Source organism: Notamacropus eugenii, chromosome 6 (assembly GCF_028372415.1).
Source record: "Notamacropus eugenii isolate mMacEug1 chromosome 6, mMacEug1.pri_v2, whole genome shotgun sequence".
Taxonomy (NCBI): Eukaryota; Metazoa; Chordata; class Mammalia; order Diprotodontia; family Macropodidae; genus Notamacropus; species Notamacropus eugenii.
This window is the reverse complement of record NC_092877.1, coordinates 70,294,276-70,322,007: the sequence shown is the minus strand read 5'-3', so window position 1 is coordinate 70,322,007 and position 27,732 is coordinate 70,294,276. Positions and strand designations below refer to the sequence as shown.

Genomic DNA, 27,732 nt, shown 5'->3' with positions numbered 1-27,732 from the left:
AAACAAATCCGTATCTACCTATATTTGGCCAAAGAATTAAATTTTATGGTTGATCTGTTTTGGGTCTATCTTAATAGCTAGCATATAATGCACAAATTTATCAGCATTATAACAAGGCTCAAAAGTGGTCATTAAATTGGCAAAAATACCATGAGCTATTTTTGATCATATATGGCCAAAAGGGAGAGGCCAAGTAATTGAAAATCGTTAGAGTGACGGTTTAAAGCACAGAAAAAAACCACTATTAACTCCAGAAAGTAAAGATGAGTTTATTGCTTAAGAGTAGTGCATAGTAACTTTGTTCATGGTAGCAAATCTAAAGGAATTAGCATTTTACCTCAATTCAGTTATACAAATTGGAAGGCTATTATGGTTTAAAAAAAAAATCAACATTAATTTATAAACACTTTAAAAAATCTGTTGTCAGGTCCCATATAAGATTTGCCTTTCATCACTGAATATCTGTAAAATAAAATGGTTGTATCCATGAAGCTAGAAAAATCTTTCATTTCACTCCAGGTTTAGGAAGCTATTATTAAAACATGGTTTTAACCCAATTATCCAATTTAAGATGAAATAAAAGAATTTTAAGACCAGTACTTCATTCAGAATTTTCTTTATCTTTACTCATTCGAACTAGAAACTCTGTCAGGGTTCTTGTAGGCCTTCCTGACATTCCTTTCTTCAGATATGGAACCTCATCTTTATTTGTCATCACTCCTGCTATATCCAAATGAGCCCACTTAGAATGGGTTACAAATTCCTTCAGGAATGCAGCAGCTGTACAAGCTCCTCCAGATCTGAAAAGAAATTCAAAATTTTAAGCTTAGGTAATTACATGGACACTTTGAAAATCCATCAATGCACATGCCAAACTCTCTAAGGCTTAGTAGATGAGCCATGTCGTCAAGAATAAAATCAATTTTGTGGCAAATTTTCTGGAGATCAGTTTTTCTGGAGTTTAATCAGGCTGGGCCATAAGCGGCAGACACATCCATAAGGCTTTATAGCTCAAATTTGGCAGAGTTTGTATTCTGCCTTCAAGAACCCAGGAGGTCTACAAGGCTAGAATAGGAATTTGCTAAGAAAATTATTTAATCCCAAAGAAAAATAATGTAGGTGGGGACAATTCCTCTGGAAAGAGAGTCTTCCTCCCTCTGTGTGAGAGCACATGTAACATTTGTATCAAAAGTAGCTAAATTAAAAAAAAAAACCTAACTTCGGAGACTATAGAGAAATCATTTTTACAAACTTCATGTTCAGATATGATCTAAATAGTAAAGAAAAAAGTATTAAAGTAGACTCCCATGGGAATAGTCTTGTGGCTCTTTATCCTTTCTCCTTCACACAGACACACACACCACATTAAAAAGGGAAGAAGTTTTGAAGAAGCATCAGTTAACCCTCAGATTTCATTACTACTTGCAATAAACAAACGACAGCTACTAAACCAATGAGATAAAGAAGTATAACATAATTTTTTAAAGGGACAAAATAGAGTACAATAATTTTAGTAATTTGTTGGGCCATTAGTAAAACCATGAGTTTCCGCTAATTACACACCTGTATTTTCCAATATTATTAATATCAGCAAGTTGACAATCTACAATTTGTCTTGTGTAATGATCAAAGAGAGGCATCCTCCACATGCGGTCCCCTGTTTCAGTGCTTGCCTGCGGAAGAGAAAGGTATATGAGTGGTAAATGCTGAAGCTGTATGAGCTTACTTGAGCTTATTATAATAATACACTAGACAGGAATATAAATTGCTCAAAGATACTTTCCATGTTAGAGTAAATACACAACACTAATGGTTCACATTTATATACATTTAAGATGCAGCATAGCAAAGCAGTTTAGATTTGCTATCTTGAAGGTAACATCATAAAGGATGGCGTACTCATCAGAGAACAAAACTCTCCTGTTTCTTTGGTGAAAATTACCTATTTAAAAAAATACATATACATATGTACATACACATACATATATTTGTATTCTGTGTATACATATATACTTATTCATTTATGCTTTTAAAAATATGGATCACAGGATTCTGGAAGATCATTTCCTGAGAAGTATGAAGGGTCAGCAAAGAACCTGGAGAAATGGGTCAATCTGGACACCTAGGCTGAGAAATGCTATATATTTCATAGAGTCCAGAACCAACTGGTTTGCAGATGAACTTAAAGCATTTCAGACAGGACAAAAAAGTACCACTGGACATCCCTAACGAGAGCAAGGGCTTTGCATGAAGAAGAGACAGGAGTCTACTTGATCTATCAGAGGGAAACGTTATACAAACTGCACTCAGGGAAACATGGCCTTAAACCACTGAGACTACACATAGTTGCTAATTTTGGGGGGAAGGTTTATGGGAGGGAAATAGGGAATCTGGACTTGCGTCCTCAAAAAATGATATGAACACATGGTATGGAAACTCCCTCCACTGTTGCAGATCAGCAACTTGTCTATATTTTATAATCCTTGAGAGCCGCCCAAGGTCCCAGTATGGATCAGAGGCAGGATTAAACCAAGGCTGATTTTCTATCCACATGATTCTGCTTCTCAAAACAGTAACAATCCCTGATTTTTTAATGATATGTTAGATTGCAAGGACCACTGATTTAGAGTTGAAGTGGACTAGTCCAAACCCTTAGAAAGGAAACTAAGATCCAGCAAAGGGAAGGGGCTTGCCCCAAATCACACAGACACTCACAAGATTTGAGATTTGAATTCAAGGCTTCTGAGTCTAAACCCCTGCTCTTCCCATGTCTGCCTGACTTTTAAAGTTCACACAGTGCTTGCCTCACAACCACCTTGTGAAGGAGGCAGTTCCAAATAAACTGAAGTTCTATGAGGTAGAGCCCTGCCAACAGTCTGCATCTACCCCGTGTGGAGCCAGAATGTCAACCCAGCTCTCTGTCCACTATACCACACTCTTGCTAGCAAAAGCAGCCTGAGGGCTGGCTCAGAACAAAATGTGAAGAAGCCAACGTTCAGTGAAAAGTACAACCAGACTCAATAGCCTGAGTAGCGGATATTCTTCAGGCAAAACAAGCAAGTCAGAAAAAACAGTTAGGGAAAGATCTGAAGTCACATCTATAGAAAAGAGACAAAAGCAGACAACTAGAAGGTGAGTCAGGGATGACCTGAGACTTGGGAGAGGGATTTTTAAGGCCAAAAGGAGACAACCGTTTCCCTCACTTACAGGAATAGTGCCAGCAGGGCGCAGCATAAGGCTAGAAAGGATAAGCAGAGATGAAGGGGCAACTGAAGATCCTAACAACCCAGGAGGAAGGTCAACCCAAACCAAAGTTGGACTAGAAGTTTGAGTGAGGTTAGGTAACTAACCTAACTAAGGTAACTAACCTAACTTAGGTAACTAAGAGGTTTGAGGTTAGAAAAAGGCAAGGCCAGGTGTTACAATCTCTCAACTGTAGTTAAACTGAAGTCAGTGTCAACAAAGTACATGCTATAAATACAATTTAATTCTATGCTACTATTTTGTTGATTTTCCCTTAATCGGGAAATTAAAATTTTGAAAAATTCCTATTTTACTCCAGGTAAACTACACAAAAGGATTTTACGGTTCCACAAACTGGAAAAGGTGTGAGTTCACTGCCGTCTAGAGGCTGAGTGGCAGTAGATCAAACCAATTTCAGAACTAGAGAAAGCAGGTGGAGGTGGGACAATGAAATGGGAGGGACTAGGTCGGCTACACTGACTAGATCTCCGACAAATACCAGGCTCACAGGACTATGGGTATGTTCCTATAGGACAATTTTGACATGATCTTCTTACATGTCTTGACAACATACAAGACCATGATATACTTAATTCCTACTCTGATGCCTCAGCATGGCATAGAAGGGAGCAGGAGTTCTTGACAAGACACATCAACCAAGAAAAGCTTCGGCACAGACCACCAAATGATTTCTGCCTTCTGAGAACCAGCCTTGCTAAGACGGTTCCTTGAACTATTTAAATATAACTCAAAAGGCCTATGTGAGACTGAATCATATGCAACCTTAGGCTTTAGATCAGAGACCAAGGACTTTGCTCAGTAATAACTGACCTTCATTCTTACTCCCTTTGTCAGCAGAGAATTATCTTGGGATAAGCCACTAGTTGGCTAACAGATAAATCTTCATTCCATATACTATTTTATTATTTAATGATCAAATTTCAGAAAATTATCTCAAGCTACGAATAACATAAAGTACTTCTCACTTGTTATAAGCTTTAAGCTGTACCTCATGAACCATCATAGTCTAAAGCTAGTGGGAAGAGAAGGCAAAGGGCATGTTATTCCCACAATTCTGATTTTATTTTGTCCATGTGGGTATTCTGTTGATGCAGATCACAAACTCTTTGAGTATAACTCTGGGCAAGTCACTTAACCACTCTCAGCCTGCCCCAGTTTTCTTATCTATAAAATGGGAATAATAATAGTAGCTACAGTCTAGGATTGTTGTATGAATAAAATGAGATGTTTCTAAAGCACTCTGCAAACCTTCAAGTGCTACACACATGACAGTTACTGTTATCAGCGCTACATCGGCAACTCATGGCTGAATTAAAAAAGCAAACTACAACCTGAAAGCCAATAGTCTGGGGATGAGCCACTCTCACAGTGCAGACATACAGTCCGTTTCCAGCTTGGCAGAATCTGCCAGTCTACATGTCACTAGCACAGCAACACTCAGGAAAACTGAGCCTTCAGGCCATGATGAAACATTAGAAATTATTAAAGTTGATTTTTCTCTATTTTTTTCATTAAAAGTCATTTGATTTAGTCTGTTTTCAACTTAAAAAGGAAAAGTTACACAGAGTATTAAAAGTATTTCAATCAATATTATGCAGATTATTTATTAGATCATAAAACTTAGTACACGTTTTACCTCAAAGAGTTTCGTCCACAGCCAGGTTGAATTGGTAAAAACTCCAGTGGCACCTGACCCCAAAGCTATGTCCATGGCACCTGGAAAAAAAAATCCAAAAAGTTATTTTTTTCAGTCTCTTAGAGGGGGGCAGGGAACTACTTTGAACTGAAATCTTCATTTATGTTTTAAAAATAATTTCCCTGCTACTATCCTGCTCAGAAGTTTAGACTTTAAGGAAGACTTTTTAAAATACATGTTCAGAGGTTAACAAGGATGATACCACGCAGAGAAAATCAGAAGTAAAACAAACTCCTGGATCCTGAAGGAGGGGGAGGGTATAGGAGAAGAAAAACAGCAAACTGAATCTGAGGAAGCCCCTTAAACTGCTTCTTAGACAACTGGGGAACAGATGAAAAAAAAACTGCTGCATATAAATGTAGGGGAAAATTATTGCTGTAAGAAATGAAGGAGACAATTTCAGAAAGTCCTGGGTAGTATGAACTGAGACAGTGAAGTGAACAGAGGCAGGGGAACAACTTTTATAAGGACAGCGCTCAGTAAAGAAAAACAACTTTGAAACCTTAAGAACTCTGATCAACGCAATGACCACCTGTGTCTCCAGAGGACCTATGATAAAGTGTGCTGCCCACTTCTTGGCAAGAGGTGTTATAAACAGGGTGCAGAAAATGACATATTTGGGCATTTTTTCCCCAATTTTTAAACATTTTTATTTCAAGTTTTGAGTCTGGGACATGGCCACTATGTGAATTTGTTTTACTTGATTATACTTACTTGTTATAACAGTTCATTTCTTTTTATTTTCAATGGGAAGAAGGTCATTTAAACTTTTTTAAAGGTACAGAAGACAATAGAATAAAGTTCAGAAGGAAGTACAAACAAGCAGGACAGATTTAGAAGTAATGTATAAAATTTATTATTATTTTTAAAAGAGCAGTATAAAAATTCAGTTGCACAGAGGATCCTTTTTTTGTTTTCTGATATGTTTATGAAAATACTCTTTTTAGTGCTTTAAGTTCAGAATTAAAAAATCAAAATGGAAAAAAAATCTTTGGAAAAACATTTTATTGGTATTAAACTAAACTACATTCCCATTTTTGGTGTCATCTTAAGAATAATATTGTGTAACTGTAGATCTATGACATTTCATTATCAGCAATGTATTTAGGATATTATTCAAAGAATCAACCACATTTACAGGTGTTCTGAAAATCTTTAAGGAATTATGTACAGTATAGTAAGTCATATGTAAAAGAAACACACAACATTTAAGCTATGAGTCATTCTGTTACTGGCAAACTGTCTAGTGAGTGAACTTCATACATTCATTTCTTCTGCCTGATATATAATGAGCACTTAACAAATAAATGCTTGTTAACTTCTAGACCCTTTTTTACCCTCTTGCTAGTCCCTTTGCAAATTTCCCAGAGGAAAGGAGAAGAAATTACTTTATACCTGCCATTTTAAAAGGAGTGATTTAATAATACCACCTTTCACAGTACCCAGGACTTCATAGTTTACAAAGAACTCATTATCTCATTTGGCTCTCAGAATAATTCTGTAAGGTAATGGGGCAGCGGATATTCCCAGTATATTAGAGATGAAGAAACTGAAACTCAGAGATAGTAAAGGGTTTGGCCAACTTCATGGCAGAAGTGACCCATCAAAAACGCAAACTCATACTTCTGACTTCAAGTTGACTGCATCCCACACAGTAGTCATCAGTGAACTATGTGGCCCCTTCACAGGAAAATTAAGTCAAGAAAAATCCAAATGCTTTCTCTTACTGATATGTCTATTGTTTTACAATGATTAAGGATTGTACAATTTAAAAAACAATTATAAATATTTATAACACTAAACTAAGAGTTCAATGGAGAATAACAGTGGCTGGCAGTCAGTGTCTAATTTTTAAACTTAATAAATTCTGTATAGTTTTGAGTAGCAAATGCTAGGTTATCCAGTTTCTAGCTCTTTCCTCGCATGTTCATGGAAAAATCCAGTTAGTTGTAATGATACAAAAATATTGGCAATATTGATCAACTTTTTACAAGGATTATTAATAAATGAACTTTACATGCTTTGTCATTTATCCTCAAAATATTCTTTTGAGGTAGATAACAGATATCATTAGCCCCATGTATTACATGATTACAGCAAAGATTGTTAAGGGAAAGATGTAATCAAACTTAAAAAGCAAATGCATTAGAATTTTAAGTCCTCATCCCTAAAACAAGAGCTCTTTGAAAAAGGAAAAAAATACGTACAAAGTGGGATATGCTAAAATATTCAAAGTGTATTTAGATTTTATATGAACCAGATGTGAGGAAAAATGTGTGGTTTATATTCAGAGCTGTAAGGTAACAGAAACTAGGAGACATCATTTCAGAGCCCTGCATCAAATTAACAGCAATCCGTGTGCTAAAAGTAATGGAACATTATCATCAATAAATACTTAATGAGAACCAGCAGGAGGGTGGGCACTCAAGGGCCTACTGTGTACTTCAAACAGCATCGATTATTTTATTTCCAATTACAGAGGTAGTACTATTAAATGATCCAGAATTTTCAAAGAGGCAAATCTGAGTCATGTTATAATGAAGTGGTCAGAGATCCTAATTATTACGATTAATTCATATCAAACCTCTAACAGATAAAAAAACCCCATGAAAAATTAAGTAACATGGTATTAAGGTGAGGCAATACCGGTATCATCCTGCTCTCACCTGTCATTAACTGAGAAGATGCTTGTTAAATAACAAAGTAAATATAATCTACAAGCTTCTATTACAAGCTATCATACAAACACGCTCTTTAAAATAAAGCTTTATTTGAATGTACCCAAGTCTTCTCACAGGAAAACCTCCTTACAAGTAGCATGTGTAACGTACATTTGGCACTCGGGCACCTCCCTTCTACTAACACTTGTCCCATTACATCAACACACGACAGTGGTCTCAGTTTGTAAATATTGTTATTGGAGAAGCATCTCCCAACTTTATCAAACAAGAAAAAATGGTCTTTAAAAAACAGTAATCCGGAACACATCATCTTTAATTATTCTCAACATTTTGTCTAAATCGATTTTTTTATGATCTTTTTGATTCTGGGAGCATGTATCTCTTTATTTCCTTACTTATATTCCCCCAAGGGTATGTGAACACATATTCCTTTATAAAGAAGATAGTATCACTAAGGTAGTGGCATCACCTAAATATACGTAGAGATGTAAAGTAAATGATGTTATAAATTGGGAGACACAGTGAGGAGAGGGTAGTAGGAACATTAGACTTGACCTCAGGTGACTGGGATCTGAATTCCAGTTAGTTAAAAATGGGCAATTCTCACAAATTCTTAATATACTGCACCTGAATTTACTAATTTTCATCTTATTTTCTTAGGGTCCTGCACTGTGACAGGCTAAGATTATTTTTTGAGTCTTGACTGTCATTCCCACCTTCATACTATCTGCAAGTTCGATAGATAGCCCATTGATACTCTGATCTAACACTGAAGAGCTGAGTGTCATGGACCAATTACTACAACATTCCGCTGGAGAACTCTCTCCAAGTGAACATCACAGTAAGTCTGTATCTACTCATTCAACCGATACAAAATCCAGCTAACCAGATGATCACATAGCCCAATCGCTTCACCTTGTTTAAAGAAGGTAGTATGAGTGCCTCTGTCACAGGCTTTGCTGAAATTAGGGAGAACACCTATAGCCTTCTTTGGATCTAACAATCTGGAAACCTCATAAAAAAAAGATCTAGGTGAATCTACAGCAAATCTTGGCTTTGATAAAGTTATGATGGGTTTCAGCGATCTCAGTTCCCTCTCCATGCTCCAAAATTCTAGAATCATGTGAGGAATCAAACAAACTCATTAGTTCAGCTCAAGCTCCACCTCCTTCCTGTTTCTGAAAAAACAAAGGGTTTTGCCTAGTTTCTGTTTCCTGGAATTTGATGCTCCAATACAAGAAACCAAATGGTGAGCAGAGCTAACAAAGCTGGTCACTAATCTCTGGATGTTCTAACTAAGGCACAGGCACTGCAGCTGTGTTAGTACAAAGCTGAAGGCACATAAAGTATGTATGGTTAGACATAGCAAGGTCATTCCTAAGAGGGTAGTGCAAAGAATGTATACAGCAATAAGAACTTTAGATAAATTCAAGGAGGACATGACTATTAAGTGGAAATCTGTGATAGTACTAGCAACATGGTAAGTTATATCTATGAGCCTCTGGACAACTATCTTCTAAGTTAGATAATGTAGCAAAATATCCCTGTTTTTATAGATGGGGCTCAAAGAATAACTTTCCATGGTCACAAAGCTTAAAAAGCAACGAATCCAGATTTCCTGACTCCAAATTTGATCATCTGAACTTTTAATAAATACCTCTCTTTTCTGGGTAGTCCTTACTACATAACATCTGTTGATGCCATTTTCAAAATAATGGACTAGATACTAGATGGATGACTGATCAGATTACTTTTGTATTCTTACACTAGAGGCTAAAAACCTAAAAACATACTTAATATTAAAAAATCTAAATGTTCTAAAGATTTTATTTTGATGAAAAACCTTCAAACACAAGTGCTAGGTTCTCATCTACAAAGAGTGACCTTCTAAGCATACACTGCATACATTAAACAATATAGCAAATAAATTCTTCCTAAATAAAGGAAAAGGAGAATTTTGTTACCTGTTAATGTTGCAGCATTTATTATAACCTTGGGATTAAATGTGTGGGCATAACAGAGAGCATCAGCTAATATAAGCCTCCCCTCTGCATCTGTATTATCAACCTTCAAATAAAATAAAAGATAAGAAAAAATTAAAATTCAATTCAACAAACACTTATCAAAGCATCTACTGATGTTATAATGTATAGAGCATTGTGTCTGGTACTAGAGGGATAAAAGTCTGGACAAGATGCCGTCTATGACCTGAGTTTATAGCCTTGTAGGGCAATAAAACTCATACACTCACAACCACCACACTAAGATTTAAAGATCTACAAGGGCCCTTAGGGAACCTCTGGCTCAATGATAGAGAGATTAACTGATTGGCCAGGCCCACAGAGGTGGAGCTTTTTTCTGGAATCCAAGGCTGGGACTCAAGAGTTATTTATGCCAAACCACTTTTCTTCAAGATTATGTGTAATCAATTAGAAATGGCCACTACCACAATAGCTATGCTTGTTGCTCTCTCAGAGAGCAAAATAACCAATTTACATGTGTATCAGTCAGGACTTAGATTATCCATGAGGTATTTAAATTGAAAAAGTGTCTTAAACTTCCCTGTGGCCAATCTGATGCTTACTTCGTCCCCCTTGATACTGCCAACTGAGGGCTTTTTCAGAAGCAGAATGAATGAAAGTGATCTATACCATCATTCCAACATCTTGAGAAAGAAAAAGCTTAAAGATGTCAAGATACAACATTATCAGGACTAGAGCCACAGAGGACCAGCCTCACGCCTCACCATAAAAGCAATCTATAAATGACAACGTATTTGAGCTGTGTGCCTTTTCTTCTAAAAGGAGACAAACTGGGAGTGGGGACAAAGACACTGAGTTACAGCAAGCTAAGCATCCATGTTGCAGAGAGGTTTGTCTGTAATATTCTAGAATAAAAGTAACTTAACATGGAGTACCTACATCTTGGCTATAGTCCAGGTACTAAATTTTATTACACAATGACTCAAATATAGTGTTTTAGCATTTACAAAGCACTCTTCTTCCAACTGTGCAAAGCAGGCGGCACCAGAAGAATCACCCTCACAGCTCAGGAAGGTTTAATCAACACAACTACTAAGTATCAGAACCAGGATCCATTCCCCCTCCCCCACCCACCTCCTGTCTCCAAGTCTCAGGTTCTTTCCATTAAAAGGTTACTGCAAGACACACTAACTGTGGGAGAGGTGGGACTGGGAAGAGACGACATGAGGGAAAATTCTGATTCTGAAACAAATGGCACCCGAGCAGATATGCGGAATGGTTTACATCTTCCAAAGCACTTTCGTATCCCTGAATAATTCATCTGATGATCACTGGATCATGATATGCAGCAAATGTATGTAAATACCTGTATTGTTTTCCCATTCTTTGCCCTAACAACATCTCCTGGTTTGTTTGCCTTCCCGCTGGGCATATTTTCACAAAGCGGAGCCAAACCTGAGGGGAACCAAACACACATACACAATGAACATACTATTAACGACACCAAAAGGACCCAGAACTGTGAACAGAACTCTGACAAAGTTTCCTTCATGAGGGGGACTACCCCCAGACACTACCGCCTCTCTCAGTCCATCACCATCGAGTTCTCACTTGAGTAAAGCTCCAGCTGGAAAGCTTATGCTGTTCCATATTTTTGTAAAAGTAACCTACCTGTTCTCTAAATCAAGTTATCTGCATAACACAACACAATTTAGTTTTGGAATGAAAAAATAAGAGCTCTGCTTGCCTAGGAAGCAGCTGGCTACAGTGTAGCCAGCAGAACTTTTAAAGCCTTTCTCAAATCAATGAAAGCATTTATTAATCACATAGTGAGTACTTCATGATGCAGCAGGTGAAGGAGGAGATGGGGACAGAAGACATCAAAAAAAGCAGAAATGGAGGTTCCTGAATCTGAGGAGCTTTGGATAACTCATATTAAACAAAGCAAGGGTGCCATAAAACAGTTCCTAAACCCTAACCCTTAAACTGTGGTGACAAGAACTGAACTTAATGCTACAGGTGCAGAGTGACCTCGAGATACGCAGCAGTAGAAATACTGTCTCCTCTATTCTGGACATTATAATGCCTAATGTAATAGTACAGTTACCCCTTCCCCATCGTGACTTTATCCATCACAGTTTTGATATATCAAGGGTCAGCATAAGAAATTATATGGGAATTTTGGGGGGAGTTTTGTGGAAGCCAGAGACGATACAGAAAAAAGTGTAGAAACTCAGAAATGCATAAAATATGTGTATAGTATGGTATAACATCAATATATTTTATCTTTTAATACCATAATAATTCAAACTTCTTCTCTGGCACAAAGGGAGGACCAAAACATCTTATGTGGATTTTCCAGATTTAAGGAGTGCTATGTCCCTAACCCCCATAACTCTGTAAGTTTTTTCAGTGACATATCACACCGTAACCCATGACAAGTTTGCTCTGCACTGTCTTCCTAGATATTTTTCACAGCAATAATCTAAATGTCTTAAATCCTAGTCTTTGGAAAAAGTGTTTTTTTTGTTCAATATAATTTTGTATTTTAAGTAATTTCAGAATTTCTTCCAGTATCCTTCCCCTCTCCTTCTCGGAGAGCCATACATACACACACATACACACACACACACACACACACACACACACACACACACACACACACACACACACACACACACACACACACACACACACACACACACTTTTTTTTAAGGTTAATGAAAATAAAATAAAAAGAGGAAGATGAGAAAAAAATCAGCACATCAATACAAGCAAAGAATCTATGTGTATATGCGTGCGCATGTGTGTGTGTGTGCGTGTGTGTGCGTGTGCGTGTATCTATAATAAAAATGTGGAGTGGGAGTGTCTTCTTGGATCTCTTCTTTGGGGTCATGCTTGTTCCTCTGTAACTGCAAAATTCCTTTTGTTTTGTGGTTGTTCTTTCCGTTTACATTGTTATAAATGTTGTAATTTTTAATCCAAGCAAATAATTTTATATTTGCCTCTCTTCAATTTCACCTTATTTGCCTTACCCCACCATTCTAGGCCATCAAGATCATAAGAGTTCCTGACTCATAATTGCCAGCCATCCCTCCCAACTTCACGTCATTTACAAATGTGAAAAGATGATTTCTAGGCCTTCATTCAATGCACCGATACAAAGGTCTAAGAGAACGGGACCAAGGATAGTTAGTGCACTAGAAAACTCCCTCTAAATTGATACCAATCTATTAGTAAATATTTTGGGTTCATCCCATCTCTCCTATTTGCTACTGATATAATTTTGGACAAATTACTTTACCTTTCTAGTGCTTCTTTTCTTTACAAAATAGAGAGCTGGACTAGATGACCTCTAATATCCTTCCCAGCTCTAGATCTTACCCTTACTGTTAATTATTATCTTGGTCCACTGAGTTCTCCAAAAGTCTATGCAGTTGCCATATCAGCAATGTAACCTTGCACCATTTTTCACTTGTTTATATAACCAGCATGATTCACACAAATTCTCCAAGATATACAGATTTATAAAATTCTCCTACTCCTTTTCCCCACTCCTGACTTACCAATAAGATTAAGTGGTAACTTTAGAGTTGCTGCTGTGATGATGGTTGAACATATAGTTGCTGCCCCTCCCATGTCAGCTCTCATAAGATCCATGCTTGCAGAAGGTTTGATTGAGATTCCACCACTGATGAAAAACAGAGAATAACATTAATGAGAAATCTGGTCTCAACTGTAGACAGATATGCCCAATGTTACTTACTTTCTGAAAATAACCTTCAAAATTCCTCTTTAAAAATCATACAAAGATGCCTGACAAAAATAATTTAGAATCCTTAAGGGACATTTAAATTCTTTTAATTTTGTCACAATCAACATGTAACACTCTTAAAAGAATCAAAATTATTCCAAAATCAAAATCAAATCAAAAAAGAATCAAAAACATGTAACACTCTTAAAAGAATCAAAATTATTCTAAAAAAAAAAAACTATAGTGTCTAGTTATGGTAAATCAGAGTATTATTACTGTGCATCATAAAAAGTTAGTAACGTTTTGTTGCCAAATAGTTGTTTCCATCAGGGAATTCAAATTATTTTTTACTATTCTCTCATTAACCCCTCAACATTACCTTTTTTTTTTTTTTACCTTTTATCTCATTTACCCTATATACTATTTCAGTAGGTGATCTTATCTGCTCCCATGAATTCAAGTATGTCTATGCTGTTGACTCTTAGATTTATTTATAAATGCTAACCTCCGGTTTCACATCTCCAACTACCTATTGGACATCTCAAACTGCATGTCCCATAGATCTTCCAAATTCACTGTCTAAAATTGAACTCATTACTTTCCCTATAAAAACCTTTCCCTGTTTCTAACTTTCTTATTACCGTCAAGGGTACCACCAGCCTCCTACTCACCTAGGCTCCCATCTGAGCTACCATCGTCAACTCATTCCAGTTCAATCCTCATATTCATTCTGTTGCCAAGTCCTGTTGATTTTACCTTTGGAGCATCTCTCAAATAAGTCCTCTTCTCTCCTCTGATACTGCCACCATGCTGGCACTGGCCCTCATCCCCTCATGTCTACACTACTGAAACAGCGTGATGGTTGGTCCCGTTCATCCTCCGCTCCACTATCAAAACGATCTTTCTAAAGCACAGGTCTGATCAAGTCACTCTCTTCCCCCATGCAATCAACTCTAATGGTTATGTAACACCTCTACAATCAAATATAACATGCTCTATCTGGTATTTAAAACCCCTCATGGCCGCCCCCTCACCTTTCCAATCTTCTTGTACCTTATCCCTGACCACATACTTTGGGACAGAATGATAATGACCTTCTTGCTCTTCCTTAAACAAGACCTTCCGTTCTCAACTCTTTAATTTCGCTGGCTATTTCCCTTGCCTGGAATTCTCCCCCTCTTCAGTTTTGTCTCTTGGCTTCCTTCAAATCCCAGCAAAAATCCCACCTTCTATTAGAAGTCTTCCCTCTATTGATTATGTCCAAATTATACTATATATATATATATATATATATATATATATATAAAAATATATACATACATACACACACATACATACATACATATATAGTATAATAAATATACTTTATATATATTTATATGTAAGTATATACTTACAGTATACATATATAAGTATATCCATCCATATATATATATATAATATAATATAACATAAATCTTGTTTGTATATCCTTGTTTACATGTTGTCTCCTCTATCATGTTATTGGCTCCTCAAGGAAAAGAACTACTTTTTACCTTTCTTTGTAACCCCATGGTTAATACAGTGCTTGTTGATTAAACATTCTAAACAGGTAATCTTATCACCCATTTTATGGGAGTAGTCCAATTATCCAGCCAAGACAGTGAGGTCATAGTGCCTTAAAATCGTGCATGGAAGCTTTGCACAGAAGGGGACATGGGAGAATTCATCTTGCTATATCCCCTATGAAAGTTGCATGTGAGTTTTCTCCTTTTTACAACTCAGCAATTCATGCTAAGTCCTACAAGAAGGGAACACTCTGAAAATGAAAAATAAACATCTAAAGGGTAAATTATCAACCAAATTCTAAAGTACAAGAACCAATGATCACATTACCAAGTAGCCAAGTGTACAACAAGGAAGGACTGGAATTTACATGTCACAAACCTACCCTTATAAAATTTCTTAGTGATATTTTAACTCAAAGGAAATGAAAAATAAGGGGAAATGGCATATAAGAAGACACTAGAGAAGGTTACAACTAGATGTAGTTCAGGTACCAAGTTCTCTACAAGCCTCTCCCTAAGTTAATTTCCTCCTTTGACTTACCAGTTTGTTAACCTGGAAAACTGGCCTCCTCATTCTCATTCATGTCACAGGCACTGAATGAGAACCAGATGGCCAAGAAGGTTATTACTCTCAGAATTACAGGTGCCCAAAACACCAACTTAAAAGTACTATTTACAAAATCTGTGTGATAAATGGTAAGAAAAACACACACGTAAGATAAGAACTTCCAAGACAGATTTCACTGATTTCTACTTTCTCTTTACTGTGATGCAGTAGAAAGGGCAGTAGTCTTACTGTGATGAGGGATCTGGGTGACACACTGCTGTGCTTAGCACAGTGCTGGCACACAACAGCTACTTAATAAGTGCTTGCTAACTACTAGCTATGTGACCACAATTTTTCTGAGCCTCATCTGTAAAAGGGTGATAATAATACCTGAAGTATATTTACCTCTCAGGTAAACTGTATTGTTGTAACCAAATCAAATCACTTATATATAGAAGCCACTCTGCAAATCTTAAAGAGCTCTATAAATGCCAGCTGTTGACCTGATTATTCTCTGAGAGATGACAATTTTATGTCTCAGAAGATAAAAGCCAAGAAAAGAATTACTAAATATTTCATGCTGACCCACAAGGAAGAACTGGTTGGTAAAGCAGAAATGGTGAGCAGTGACTGTGATTATCATCTTAGAAATCTTAATAGACAAAAAAATACTGGACAGATTGACAGCCATTCTATACTTGTGTAACAAGGGAAAATTCAGGATGAAGAGCAGCTGCATAGGAAGGACTTTAACAAACTTGGCTGCCACTCACAAGCAGAAGAGACCATCTGTGGCAGGGGCAGCCTCAGTGCACGGTCGCTATGCCCATGCTGGGCAGCACACAGGGTGCCAATCCACACTCCATTCAAAGGCTTAAAGCCCATCAGGGCTCAACCTTACATATGATTTCAGACAAAGAGCTACTATGATACCAAGGATACTGTTCTGTTATCTAGAGAACCAGTAAAGTGAGAGTATTTTCTAAATTACCTAACAAGGATGGAGGAGCACTGAAGTAGGAATGAGAAATACGAAGTAGGAAATAATTCTAACAATAACATTCCTGCAAAAATGCAGAAGAGAGCTAATACCCTCAATAATCTCTGGGTTAATTCACCTTGGCATACCTGCACGGGGGATGGAGAAGGTTAAAACTCTACCAAAATGGTTTTTTACCATTTTTGGAAGGCAGGTTTACATGGGATAGGTATGTTACAACAGCCACAGATTCTCAAAGAACACAGCTCAAAGCAGAGTAGGCTCTCAAAAATGAAATTCTTACAATGAGAGTCTCAAATACTTCTGATGAAAAAGAAAGGCACATGAGATACTTGCATGGGTTATATCTTCTTACTAGACTATAAGCTCCCAGAAAGGTATGAATCACATTTTATCTAAATATTACCATCACCTCTCCCTCAGTGACTGACAGTAATTTGTACACAGCAAGCACTAAAGATCTGTTGAATGAATAAATGCCAAATAGAGAAGGCATCTAATAAAATCTAAGTGACTGCAATGAACTCATACTTTAAAAGGACTACAGATGGAAAGAAGGTCACAGAACCACAAACAGAAAAAAAAAGCCAAAGGATAGCATCAAAAAGTCTGGAACCCAGAATTAAGTGAATCTAGAGATCATTGCTAAGAACAATAATTATATTCAGAGAGAAATGTAGAACAAGAAAAGGACAATGCCCATTCCTTAGGATGGAAACATGAAAAATCAGATTAACTTCCGTTTGATTTCTCTTATATCAATTACAAAGAATGATCTACAAAGTGGAAAAGTGTAAGAAAAACAACAAAAACCCCATGGTGAAGATGATAACAAAGCCCAGGATAGCAGGAGTACACCTAACTGCCTTAAATGAGTTCAGGCCTCTTCATACAATTCTGACATTGATCTCCAGCAAAATTCTGGAATGGATGTTTTAAACAGATGATGTGTAAGTAATTAAAAAACAAAAGGAAGTGATTAGTAGGAACCAGTATGAACTCACCATAGGTCTTGCCAAACTAACCTCCCATTCCTTTTTTTTGAGTCACTAAATTAGGAAGTACATCAGAATAATGCTCTAATCACAGCATATTTAAATTTCAATGAAGCATTTAAGACAGTTCCTCTACCTTTTAGGATAAAATGGAGAAAAGTGGATTTAGTTTTTTAAATAACTGTGTCCCAAAAGTCTGTTTAATCAATGACCAAACTATTCTGGTGTACCAGTAACCTGTTCTTGGCTTTTATTCAAAATTTTTATGGACCTGCACTGGTAAAATTCCAAATCTCTCCCTACCCCAATGTAATCAACAAGTCCAACCCCAAAAAGAAAAAAAATCTACAAAGCACCAGTACTTTATTCACTCTAATACAATAGCAACAATTTACCTATCAAAAGTAATTCCTTTTCCAACAAACACCAATGGGGATTCATCTGCATCTGGACTGCCAGTATAGTGGATTTCTAAGAAAACTGGTGGTTCATCGGAACCTTTTGCAACGCTTAGGAAGGCTCCCATTCCTTGATCCTCAATCCAAGATTTGGTCCTGTAAGGAAGGAACACAAGAAAGATGGAAATCAGAATAAATGTGTTTTCTTATTTTCATTTCAGAAGAAGTTTAAAAATATCAATGTAAAAATGTACTTACTGTCTCTAGAATTTATGTAACAGTACTTAAAATATACATGCATTTTTAGATGACAGTTTCTCAAATCCCTATGATTTACTTTGGTTTTGGGGAATAAATGTGTATATTCCCACAGTTTCTACCCTAAAGCTGAAGACAGCAGGTCCTCTGAGTTTTCTCATCTGTAAAATGTGGGTGCTCAGATGAAACCTACAGTAACTTGCAATTCTATGTCCTGAAATCCTCTGATCTCGTGACCATCATCTGTGCGTACAGACATAGCTAAACAATAATGATTTATCACAATAGTCCTTTCTGCAGTGCAGAAATTTAAAGCTGAATTCTGTTAATTTTCTGGCCCCAGTCAGTAACAGGACACTAAGCCAGAAAGGGCAAAAGTTAGACATATATGTATATACATATATACACACACACATACATACATATATATATGTATATCTCAGTAATTCCTATAGCTTAAGAAATACTCCTTCAATTTACTCCTCCTTCACTGGCTGAGGCATTTGAAAGAAGTAACAACTGCATTTGACTATTAATTCTGCAAAACTGTTAAGAATATATTATCGCCTAATGAAGAAAAAGTCTTTAGTCTTCAAGAAATAAAGTACACATATACTTACATACACAAAAGGTATGATTAAAATTCAAAGTCACTTAAAAGGGAACAAGGAAACAAGGTGAGTGTTTTATAGTTTAAAACAGCAATTCAGCAATGTGGTTTTTAAAAAATGTCTTCCCCTTATAGAAGTCTTGCGTATAAACACATGCAAACATTGGAGTACCATCCAGTATCATCTCACAAAATGCCAACTAGTTTCTTTTCATGGGAAAAAAAAAATGTTTTTTCTTGAGATGCTTTTAATGAAACTTAAAAAATTACTAAGACTAAAATATATTCAGCACACCCAAATACCGTACTGAGTACTTAATTTTAGCCTGCAGGTGTACTATAGTTTATATGGCTATGTTCCCTGAAAATGTATAAATCAAATCCTGTCTTACATGTATTGGAGGCATTTGTTACAAGAATTCTATAACAAATTGCTTCATATAATGAAAAAGGCCTCTTCAAAGCAAATCAGCAAGGTATTTAAGACAGTTCCTCATATCTTTTTAGATAAAATAGAGAAAAGTCCACTGCTAGTGGACCCTCTCCCCACCCTCCTTCAAGCCATCTTTCTCACTGATTGTTTACACATCAAACTTGCTTAAAGGAAGGTTCATCCATATCTTTTCAAACTGAAGGTTGATTATGAGGTAAGTTCAAGAGGATTGTGGGGACAAGAGCTACTAACCTCCAAACATACTTTGAAGTGGTGGATGCAGCAATTTATAACATGTGGGTGAAAAATTCGGGAATGATTCTGTCACCATGAGGTAGGATGATGAAGTGAAAAGGATGCTAGACTTGCAGTCAGGAGATAGGAATTTGAATCCTAGATCCAACCCTGACTTGCTATGTGACTCTGAGCAAGTGTCTGAGACTTAGCTGCCTCTTCTGAAAATAGGGATAACATTGTTTGTGCTTTCTAGCTCACATGAAAGTGCTATAATAAATGTGACCCACCATCATCACCACCCACCACTAACATCCTGGTGTCTGAAGATGCTCCTCAAGACATCTGTTACAAAATCAATCTCTACTTCACGTGAAGTTATCTCCAGTTGTGCTGAGAAGTTAAATCAAATGAAAGACTCAAGCAAATGGGGGCAACATGTAAACCTCAGTATAAGAAAAAAATCTGAACATACCTTATGTGGACCCTTGTGTTGGGACTCACACTTCTGAGCTTCTGCTCAACAATTTCTGCAAATTTGGCTGGAGTCATTTTGTTGGCTGGTGCTTCCATCAAGTGTCGGGCTAGGTTCTGCCCATTAGCAAACACAACTCCTTTCTGCCAGGCTTCATCGTCACCACTAAATAAAATTGTGCAACATGTCATTGTGAGAAAGACCCTCCTTCAACACTGATTATTTTGTAGCTATTATACTGGTCCAAATATAAGCCATCAATGATTATCAATGTTCTCTCTTTGAAAGAAAATGTTACACATTCATAATGGTGTTATAATACATAGAACATGTACATTTATTATTATATGTCATATGCACACATGTACAAAACACCTATTACAAGCTATATTCAGGTCTTAAACCAGCTCTGGGAAGAAAGTTTGGTCTGTATTTAGAAGAACACAATAGCATTGCATCTTATTTTAAACAAATGAGGAGCATCAGAAGGAATACTGGGCCCAGATAAACTTTTAATTTGACAAACTGAAGCAGTGTGGTATAATGGAAAACACAATGGACTCTAAGGTCAGGGAATTTATCTAGTTCTATTGAGATCCAAATCTCCTACAAACTAGCCATGTGAATTTGGGGAAGTCATCTAATTTTTCCAGGGTTCAATTTTCTCATCTGAAAATGATGGAGAATTGGATACAACTATTTTTCAGTTCTTTCCAGCATTAACATGTCATTTTCTTATTCTACTACATCACAAACACAACAATCTCAACAGGTACACTAGAAAGAGCACTGGACTCTGAACTGAGCTTCCTGGATCATGTCCTTATTCAACCATCCACTACCTATGTGACTTTAAGTAAGCTGTTTGACCTGGACCTCCCTCAGTATGTGTAGAAGTTGGGGAATGAACCAGATGATCTCTATGCTTCCTCTCAGCTCTGACATTTCATTAGGAGGACTCCAGCAGTATCAAACTGGAGGATCTCCTGAGTACACAGGAATCAGATTAAAATGTAACTAGGACATATATTACTAAATAAAATTCAATACAACATCACGTTAATTCTTGGTTTTCTAAGTCAATTGAGTTTGGTACCACTATTCCAGATAACTGCCAAGGTTCCTTTGTTTCTTTTTTAAACTCTACAACTTCACTGGTCTTTTAGTCTAGATCATATTTAGTTTTGTCCTTATTACCTCCCATAGAGTTGAGCAGACACCACAGTCTTCTTTTTTTGCTTTAGCTCATCAAATTCATAGAGACCAAGAACAGCTCCTTCTGCAGCAGCCTGAGCATCTCCACAGGGATCCACTTCCACAGAAGCAATTTCTAGGTCCTGAATTTGCCTGCATCCAGCTAAAAGGAAAAACACATCACAAAGCAGATCAAGTTTCAGGGTATACATGAGGATAACAGAGGGGACAAGGACAAGGAATTTCTAAACCTTTAAAGTGCTTTAGTTAAGTTCCCACATTTCTTCCGAGCTCACTGGAAAGAGATGACACAAAGCAATAATGCAGCAACTGAATAGAGTTCAATATTAACACAGCACTTCATTAATGACTTAATATCTAGGTCAGCAAAACTTTAGGAATTCAAATAGTGAAGTAATCATTCAACATAAACTTTGACAATTTTAATAAGCATCTATGATGCAGCCGGTGTCAAAGATCAAACACTAATTTTGTACTGCTTTAAAATCATTTTATGTGGCTTTGTTTAACCACAATCTTCCTGTACAACTTCCTTATATGCTGAAAAATGTTCTCAGCTCCCAAGTGACAGCTGGTAAGTTGGGCTAATATTTATTTGCCTACAACTATCATGTACAAAAAGCCATTCAAATACTTTTTCTTGTTTGCTTTGATTTGCAAATATAAAGGTTTAATCTATATTATTTAGAGGATGTGAAATAATGAAGTTCTTTAAAAGAAATAGAACTCTATCACCACATACGAAAATTGTCACATTTCCCATAAAATACAAGTGGAAAGCACAGCAGGCCTTGGGATCAGAAGATCTAAAGTTCTGACTCTCCCATGTGAGATCCCGAGTGGCAAGCAGCTCTACTTCTGATTCTCCATTTCTTTATATGTAAAATAGGAACAATATTACTTCTATCACTTACCTTATAGGGCTATTGTAAGGACAGTACTTTGTAAACTATTATACCTACATGAGCTGTTCTCATAAAAGAAAAGCAGAATCATACCACAGTTACTAAAACAATTCAATTAATATGTTTTCAATATTCATGATAACGTCAACTCTACACTCAAGATAATAACACCTTAGGACTTCATAATATCCTTTTTCATTTGTTTGAAACAGTCTCCAAAGCTAAATCCACCAAGATCCTGTGGGACCTTTTTTAACGAACATTAAATTGTTTTAAAAGTTAATAACCTGCAACAGCGACTCGGATGTTTTCTTTGCCTTCATTCCAGTTTTCCAGTTCATGTATTCCCGATGTCTTTTTACCCAGGCCAGCTACAACAACACTGGGGAAGTCCTATACCAAAAACATCCAAACCAAAAACTTTTAATTTCTTTATATTCAACTGTCATGCTTTCAATTTAAGAAGCAATACAGACTAACCTATGTGTATGGAGAAACAGATGGAAAGCACCACCAAAATCCTCTATTACTTGCTTATGACCAATACAGGGCAGAACCAATAGTAACCTTTCTTTCTTTTGGACTCCTGTACCTTTATAAAAATTTTTACACATGCCCCTGTTACAAATAGTACTACTGAGATACAATTCAAACTTTCTGACTATGAGAGTTCCATAGTAAGAAGTCTTCCACCAACAGCAGGACATAGTGGAAAGACCTTTCAGGGTAATTTCCCAAAGGACAAATAATAAAACAATATGAACAAAAGGTCTTGAAAGAAGAGCAAACCATTAACTACCACATGAAAGATTGTTCCAAGTCACTAATAAGAGAAATGTAAACCAAAAACAACTCAAGTTTTTTTATAAGGCTTTTCTAAGATTTTTTTTCCCAATCTTATACCCAGCAAATCTACCAAGATGAAAAAGATGTCAGAAAGGCTACAGAAAGACAGGCAAACTGTCAGTAGAGCTATTTTGGAAAGCAATTTGAAATATAGCTAAAATAGTTACTTAAGTGTCCATACGCTTTAACTCAGAGAACCCATGGCTATGCATATACACTAAACAGGTCAAAGAAAGAAAAAGTTCCCATAATACAACAAAAGAGTCACACTAAAAAGAAGCAGAGAGCCATCAACTGGGCTGAAGAAACCAATGGTACATCAATATAATGGAGTGGGACATTACTGTGTTGTAAGAAACTATTAAGAAATACACCAAAAAAAAAAAACCCCATTAAGAAGAAACAATGAATACAAACAATTCAGAAAAGGATGGAAATATATACAACCACATAAAGGAACAACAACAACAAAAAGAAACTGAATGTTGTTTACTTTAGGACCAAGCTTGACCCTGAGGAACTGAGAAAAATATTCCTCCTTCTGTTGATTACAGTCAGTGAGCCTTCTCTGAGCCTCAATTTTCTTTGCCTATAAAATGAAGGGTTTGGACTGGAGGTACTCTAAGGTCCTTTCCAGTTTTAAATCTATGATCCTAGGCCTATAAACTGAAATATTCCACACATCCTCAGACAGTATCGGCTTGCTTTGTTCAACCCACTTTTGTTTTTTAAAATTTCTGTTACCAAGGACAGCTGCTTGGGTAGGGAAGGGGAAAGAGAGAGACACTAAGAAATGTGACAGAAAAATGAAAGATTTATAACAAAAAATAGATAAAACTTGAAAGCTGTAACATTCTATGAGAAAACAAGAAACTGAGATAATTAAAAAATTAAAGTCAATATGAAGAGAATTATTGTTTAATATTGGAATGATATACCATAAGAGTCTTTAAAAAAACAGTATCTCTTCAAATTAATCAGATAGTAAATTTGAAAGTACTTTGTAATTATAAAGCCCAATAAAGTGTAACTTATTTTCATCACTATCAGTATTGCTGATTCCTACCTGATGAAGACCATAAAATATGCGAGTTTTGCCTGCCTTCAGTGGAGGCCCAGATCTGAAAGGAGAAAAAATGGTTTTGTTCACAAAAATGACAACATCTCAATTTTTAAAGGAATGGCATGCCCATATACCTCAACTATCACTTATCTCTCAAAGGTTACAAATTCTGTTCTGCACAGAATGAATCACATCATTCCTCTACTCAAAGAGTTCTACTAGTGCTATACTGACTCCTGCATACACAGGTTCCCCACCCCTGCAACTTCAGACCCTGGTGCCTGACATTCAAAACCCTCTCCAACTTTCAACAATTCAGTGGACCATTCTATGGATCCTCCCATCCCCCAGTTTTACTCCTTTTAGTGCAGAAATGTCAAACATAAAACTTGTAACTAGGAAATATTTTTAAAAGTAAATAAAAATACAATAGAACATAATGTTAATAGGTGCTTTTCTAAGTCAACATATAGCCTGGAGAGATTCTTGCGTATGGTTTAGTGGCCTCCTTTTCTATCTGAGTTTGACCTCACTGCCTTTAAGGACATTTTGTTCTCTTTTGAAACAAAAGCCCTACTTTCTCCTACTACCATTTCTTTTTTCATCATATTATCTACTTCCCTCCCCCCTTCTTTACCATATGAATTCATACCCATAATTCAAAACCTAGCTCAAATGCCACCTCACAAAATCTTTTGCTCCATTGGTAACAACCCACAGAACTCAAATAGCACTTTGTTCTGAACCAATCTGATGCACTTATCCCAAAAAACAGTACATCACATTTATCAGTAATATATTATCATCCATCAGCATTTTGCAGAGTTGCAGCTTAAGAAACGTGTTCTGAGTGGAATTTCAGTGTTGGCAGATACAATCTTTGCAATGCCTTGCATGCTACAGACATGCAATAAATGCTCAATGAATGAAGAATCCCAATCAGCAAGAATTTCTCAGTCTGGGACATGCTGACCAAGACTAAGAGCCAAATGGGTACCTGTTTAATTGGCTCATTCTGGAACTTCATTACTACTATGGAAACACCCTATGTGCTGTGATGTCCTATATGCTGGACTTAATGATGGAAAACTAAGGACCAAAGAAGTTGGGAAGTTCTCATTCAGAGGGATGATGAATGATTTACTAACAGAATAGAAGACCATGGGAGATTATTCCAAGGTAGGTAAGGCTCAGCAGCTGTTAAGAATCAGATGGTAGAAGCCCTAAATTGTGTTGCACTGTATTGGCTTAGCCCTGTAATATTTTTCAAGGTAGTGGTGGAAAAGACTATATACTAAGAAGTAGAGCTGTGGACAGTATCTAGATACAGTAATTGTGGTGGGAAGGGGCACAAATAATTATGTATTTATATATCTGACTAGTGCTACATCCAACACCAACTTGAAAAATCTACCAAATGACGGTAGAATAATCCAAAGACAAATTTTAAAATTAGAAGTATGATAGAGAGGCAGGATCCTTTACTTGGGAGTCAAACATCCCAAGTCTGTATCCCAACTCTGTCATTTAAAAGCTCCGTGACTGCTGCCAAGTTATTTCTTATCTCTAGGTTTCAGAGTCTTCATCTGTATAATGTCAGTAATATTTGTACCTCCTATATCAAAAGTGTATGAGAAAAGTACTTGTAATAAGGTATTATTATTTGTAAATAGTTTTCATTGTGGTCAGTTTTTTTTGTTATCTGCAACTACATCACCCTTGATCTAATTAAGAAGTTGTAAAGGCTCTTTCTGACACCATTATCAATTCATTTTATCTCCCCATGAGGACTTTAATGCCAAAATATTACATTTCTTTCCCAAAGCGAAACAGAAAAGAAGTGCAACTTAGGCTGGAGTTTTCTGTCAGTCTGAAGAGTGATTCTATTTTCTCCCAGCATAGATTGGGAAGAAGTGGGAAAATAGGGGAAATTTTCAATCCTCATCAGCCTTTCACAGTGTGGCTTCATTTTTTAATGGTTATAAATTCCCCCAAAGCAAACACACATATTAAAATGGAAGCACTAGAGCAGATTCTAAAACCAAATACAAATTATTTTGGATTATCTCTCCTCCTAAAAACGATGGTATGATGAATTATTTTCTCTAAAAACCTTGAAAATGACTTCTATTTCATCCACACAAATAATTTTCCCCAACCTTGAAGAAAAGACTTCACTGGATGAAAACTTACAGGGCCAAAAGTTCTCTAAGTTTTCCAGAAACAAGTTGATCAAATTTGTCTCCTGCACTTGTAAACTGAATGGCATCTTCATCCTTTTCTTTGGCATAGATGCCTAAAACAAGACCCTGAAAACAGATTTAAAAGACATAAACCTAAAGCATAAAAAATATGCAACAGTTTCAGTTTCAAAATTCCACAAGAACTTGAGTTGTCTTTACAAATACGGGACTGATTTGTTTCAATCTTAATCAGGTCCCATTGTCTTTTGATACATTTTATCAGTAATGTATCCCCGAGAAGTCGCTGGAAGTTCTTGTCAGTCACGCTAAACCTGATTCCCAGCATAAGTAAAAAACAAAGTGCCACAGAGCAGCCGTGTGACCTCTCATAAAGTACACGCCAACTCTCTGGGTCCGCTTTCTTCAACTGTAAATGATCAAACTAAAGTCGTTGATCTTTAATTGTTACATAATTATATGAAGAGAATTCTACAAATGTTTAAAATCTGAAGTGAAACAATGAAATCAGCCCATCTGATCTCCCATGACCGCTGTTTCCATTACACACGCACACCCCTCCACCCCCATTTCGGAGGTCCCAGACATCAAATAACAATAATTCATTCATTAAGGTGTACACATTTCCTCAAAACAACCCAGGTACGTATACTGCCTATGTAGAAGCATTATCTAATCCACGTTTTACGTTAGAAAACTAAGCTTCGGCGACACTGGATGTGGAATCAAAGAACCCAGTTCACAACTCTAGCTCTGCACTTGACAATCTGGGAGACCTTCGGTCTCGTTAAGGTTGGGTGGGCTTGGACCGGAAAGGGACCTGAAGTGGCGCTACGAAGGTTTGGATAGAATATCTATCTACACAGATCAATATCTCCAGGCAGCTTACACAAAGGCACAAAGGAGAGGCCCCGGGTTGGAATGCCGGCTGGACCCGGGCCTCTTCGGTAATAGGAGCACGTAGCGGGAGGCGGCCCCCAGACCCCCGAGGCCAGGCCCAGAAGGGGCTTCGGTCCTAGCCTTTGTGCCTGCCCCCCACCCCTGAGGCTCGAGCCAGGCCGAGTGGCCGGACCACCCAGGACACGTTCCCTGCGCGGCTAAAGGCGGGGGGGCGGTCTGGGTCAGGAGCCCAGGGACTGACTGGGAGGAGGGCCTCAGTTTCCCCCCGGTCCCAGTCCGGGATTCCGCAGGTCCCTCCGGCGGCGGAGCCGGGCGCACGCGCGTCCTTCGCGGGACAAAGTGTTTAACAAGTGGAGTCAAGGACACGCGTCCGCGGGACAGGACGCGGGAAAGCCGGCCCGGCCCTTCCCGGCCCGGGGCTCCGCGGCGCTCCCGCCCCGCCCCCCGCCAGCAGCACACGCGGCCCCGCGCACCGACCCGAGACCCCGGCCCGGCCCCCGACCTTGGTCATGGCTCGGCTCCGGCGAACGGAGGACGGCGCGGAAAAGCCCCGGCACACCAGGAGCTTCCCTCCCGGGCTCCAGACGCCGAGTCGCCTCAGTGCCGGAAGAGGCAGCGAGAGCAGCATTTTGTTGGGGCGGCAGGGGCCGCCCTCCGGCGGGCGCGTGGAGCGGAGGGAGGGGGCTGGCGGCCGAACCCCGAGAGGCGGGCGGGCGGGAGGGGGCGGG

The 27,732-nt window shown here is 37.6% G+C and overlaps 1 protein-coding gene across 1 annotated transcript; it reads right to left on the bottom strand.

The window, feature by feature from the left end:
• Nucleotides 1-249: 249 nt before the first annotated feature.
• On the bottom strand, nt 250-27,732 carry LAP3 (leucine aminopeptidase 3). The gene is made up of 13 exons (XM_072620346.1): nt 27,507-27,732; nt 26,097-26,212; nt 23,907-23,961; nt 22,282-22,387; nt 21,072-21,231; nt 19,875-20,039; nt 17,862-18,020; nt 13,190-13,314; nt 10,990-11,078; nt 9,606-9,708; nt 4,901-4,980; nt 1,564-1,673; nt 250-800 (listed from the first exon to the last, which is right to left on the bottom strand). Exons 1-13 carry the CDS (start codon nt 27,630-27,632, stop codon nt 602-604), a joined length of 1,593 nt encoding a protein of 530 aa, XP_072476447.1. The 5' UTR covers nt 27,633-27,732; the 3' UTR covers nt 250-601.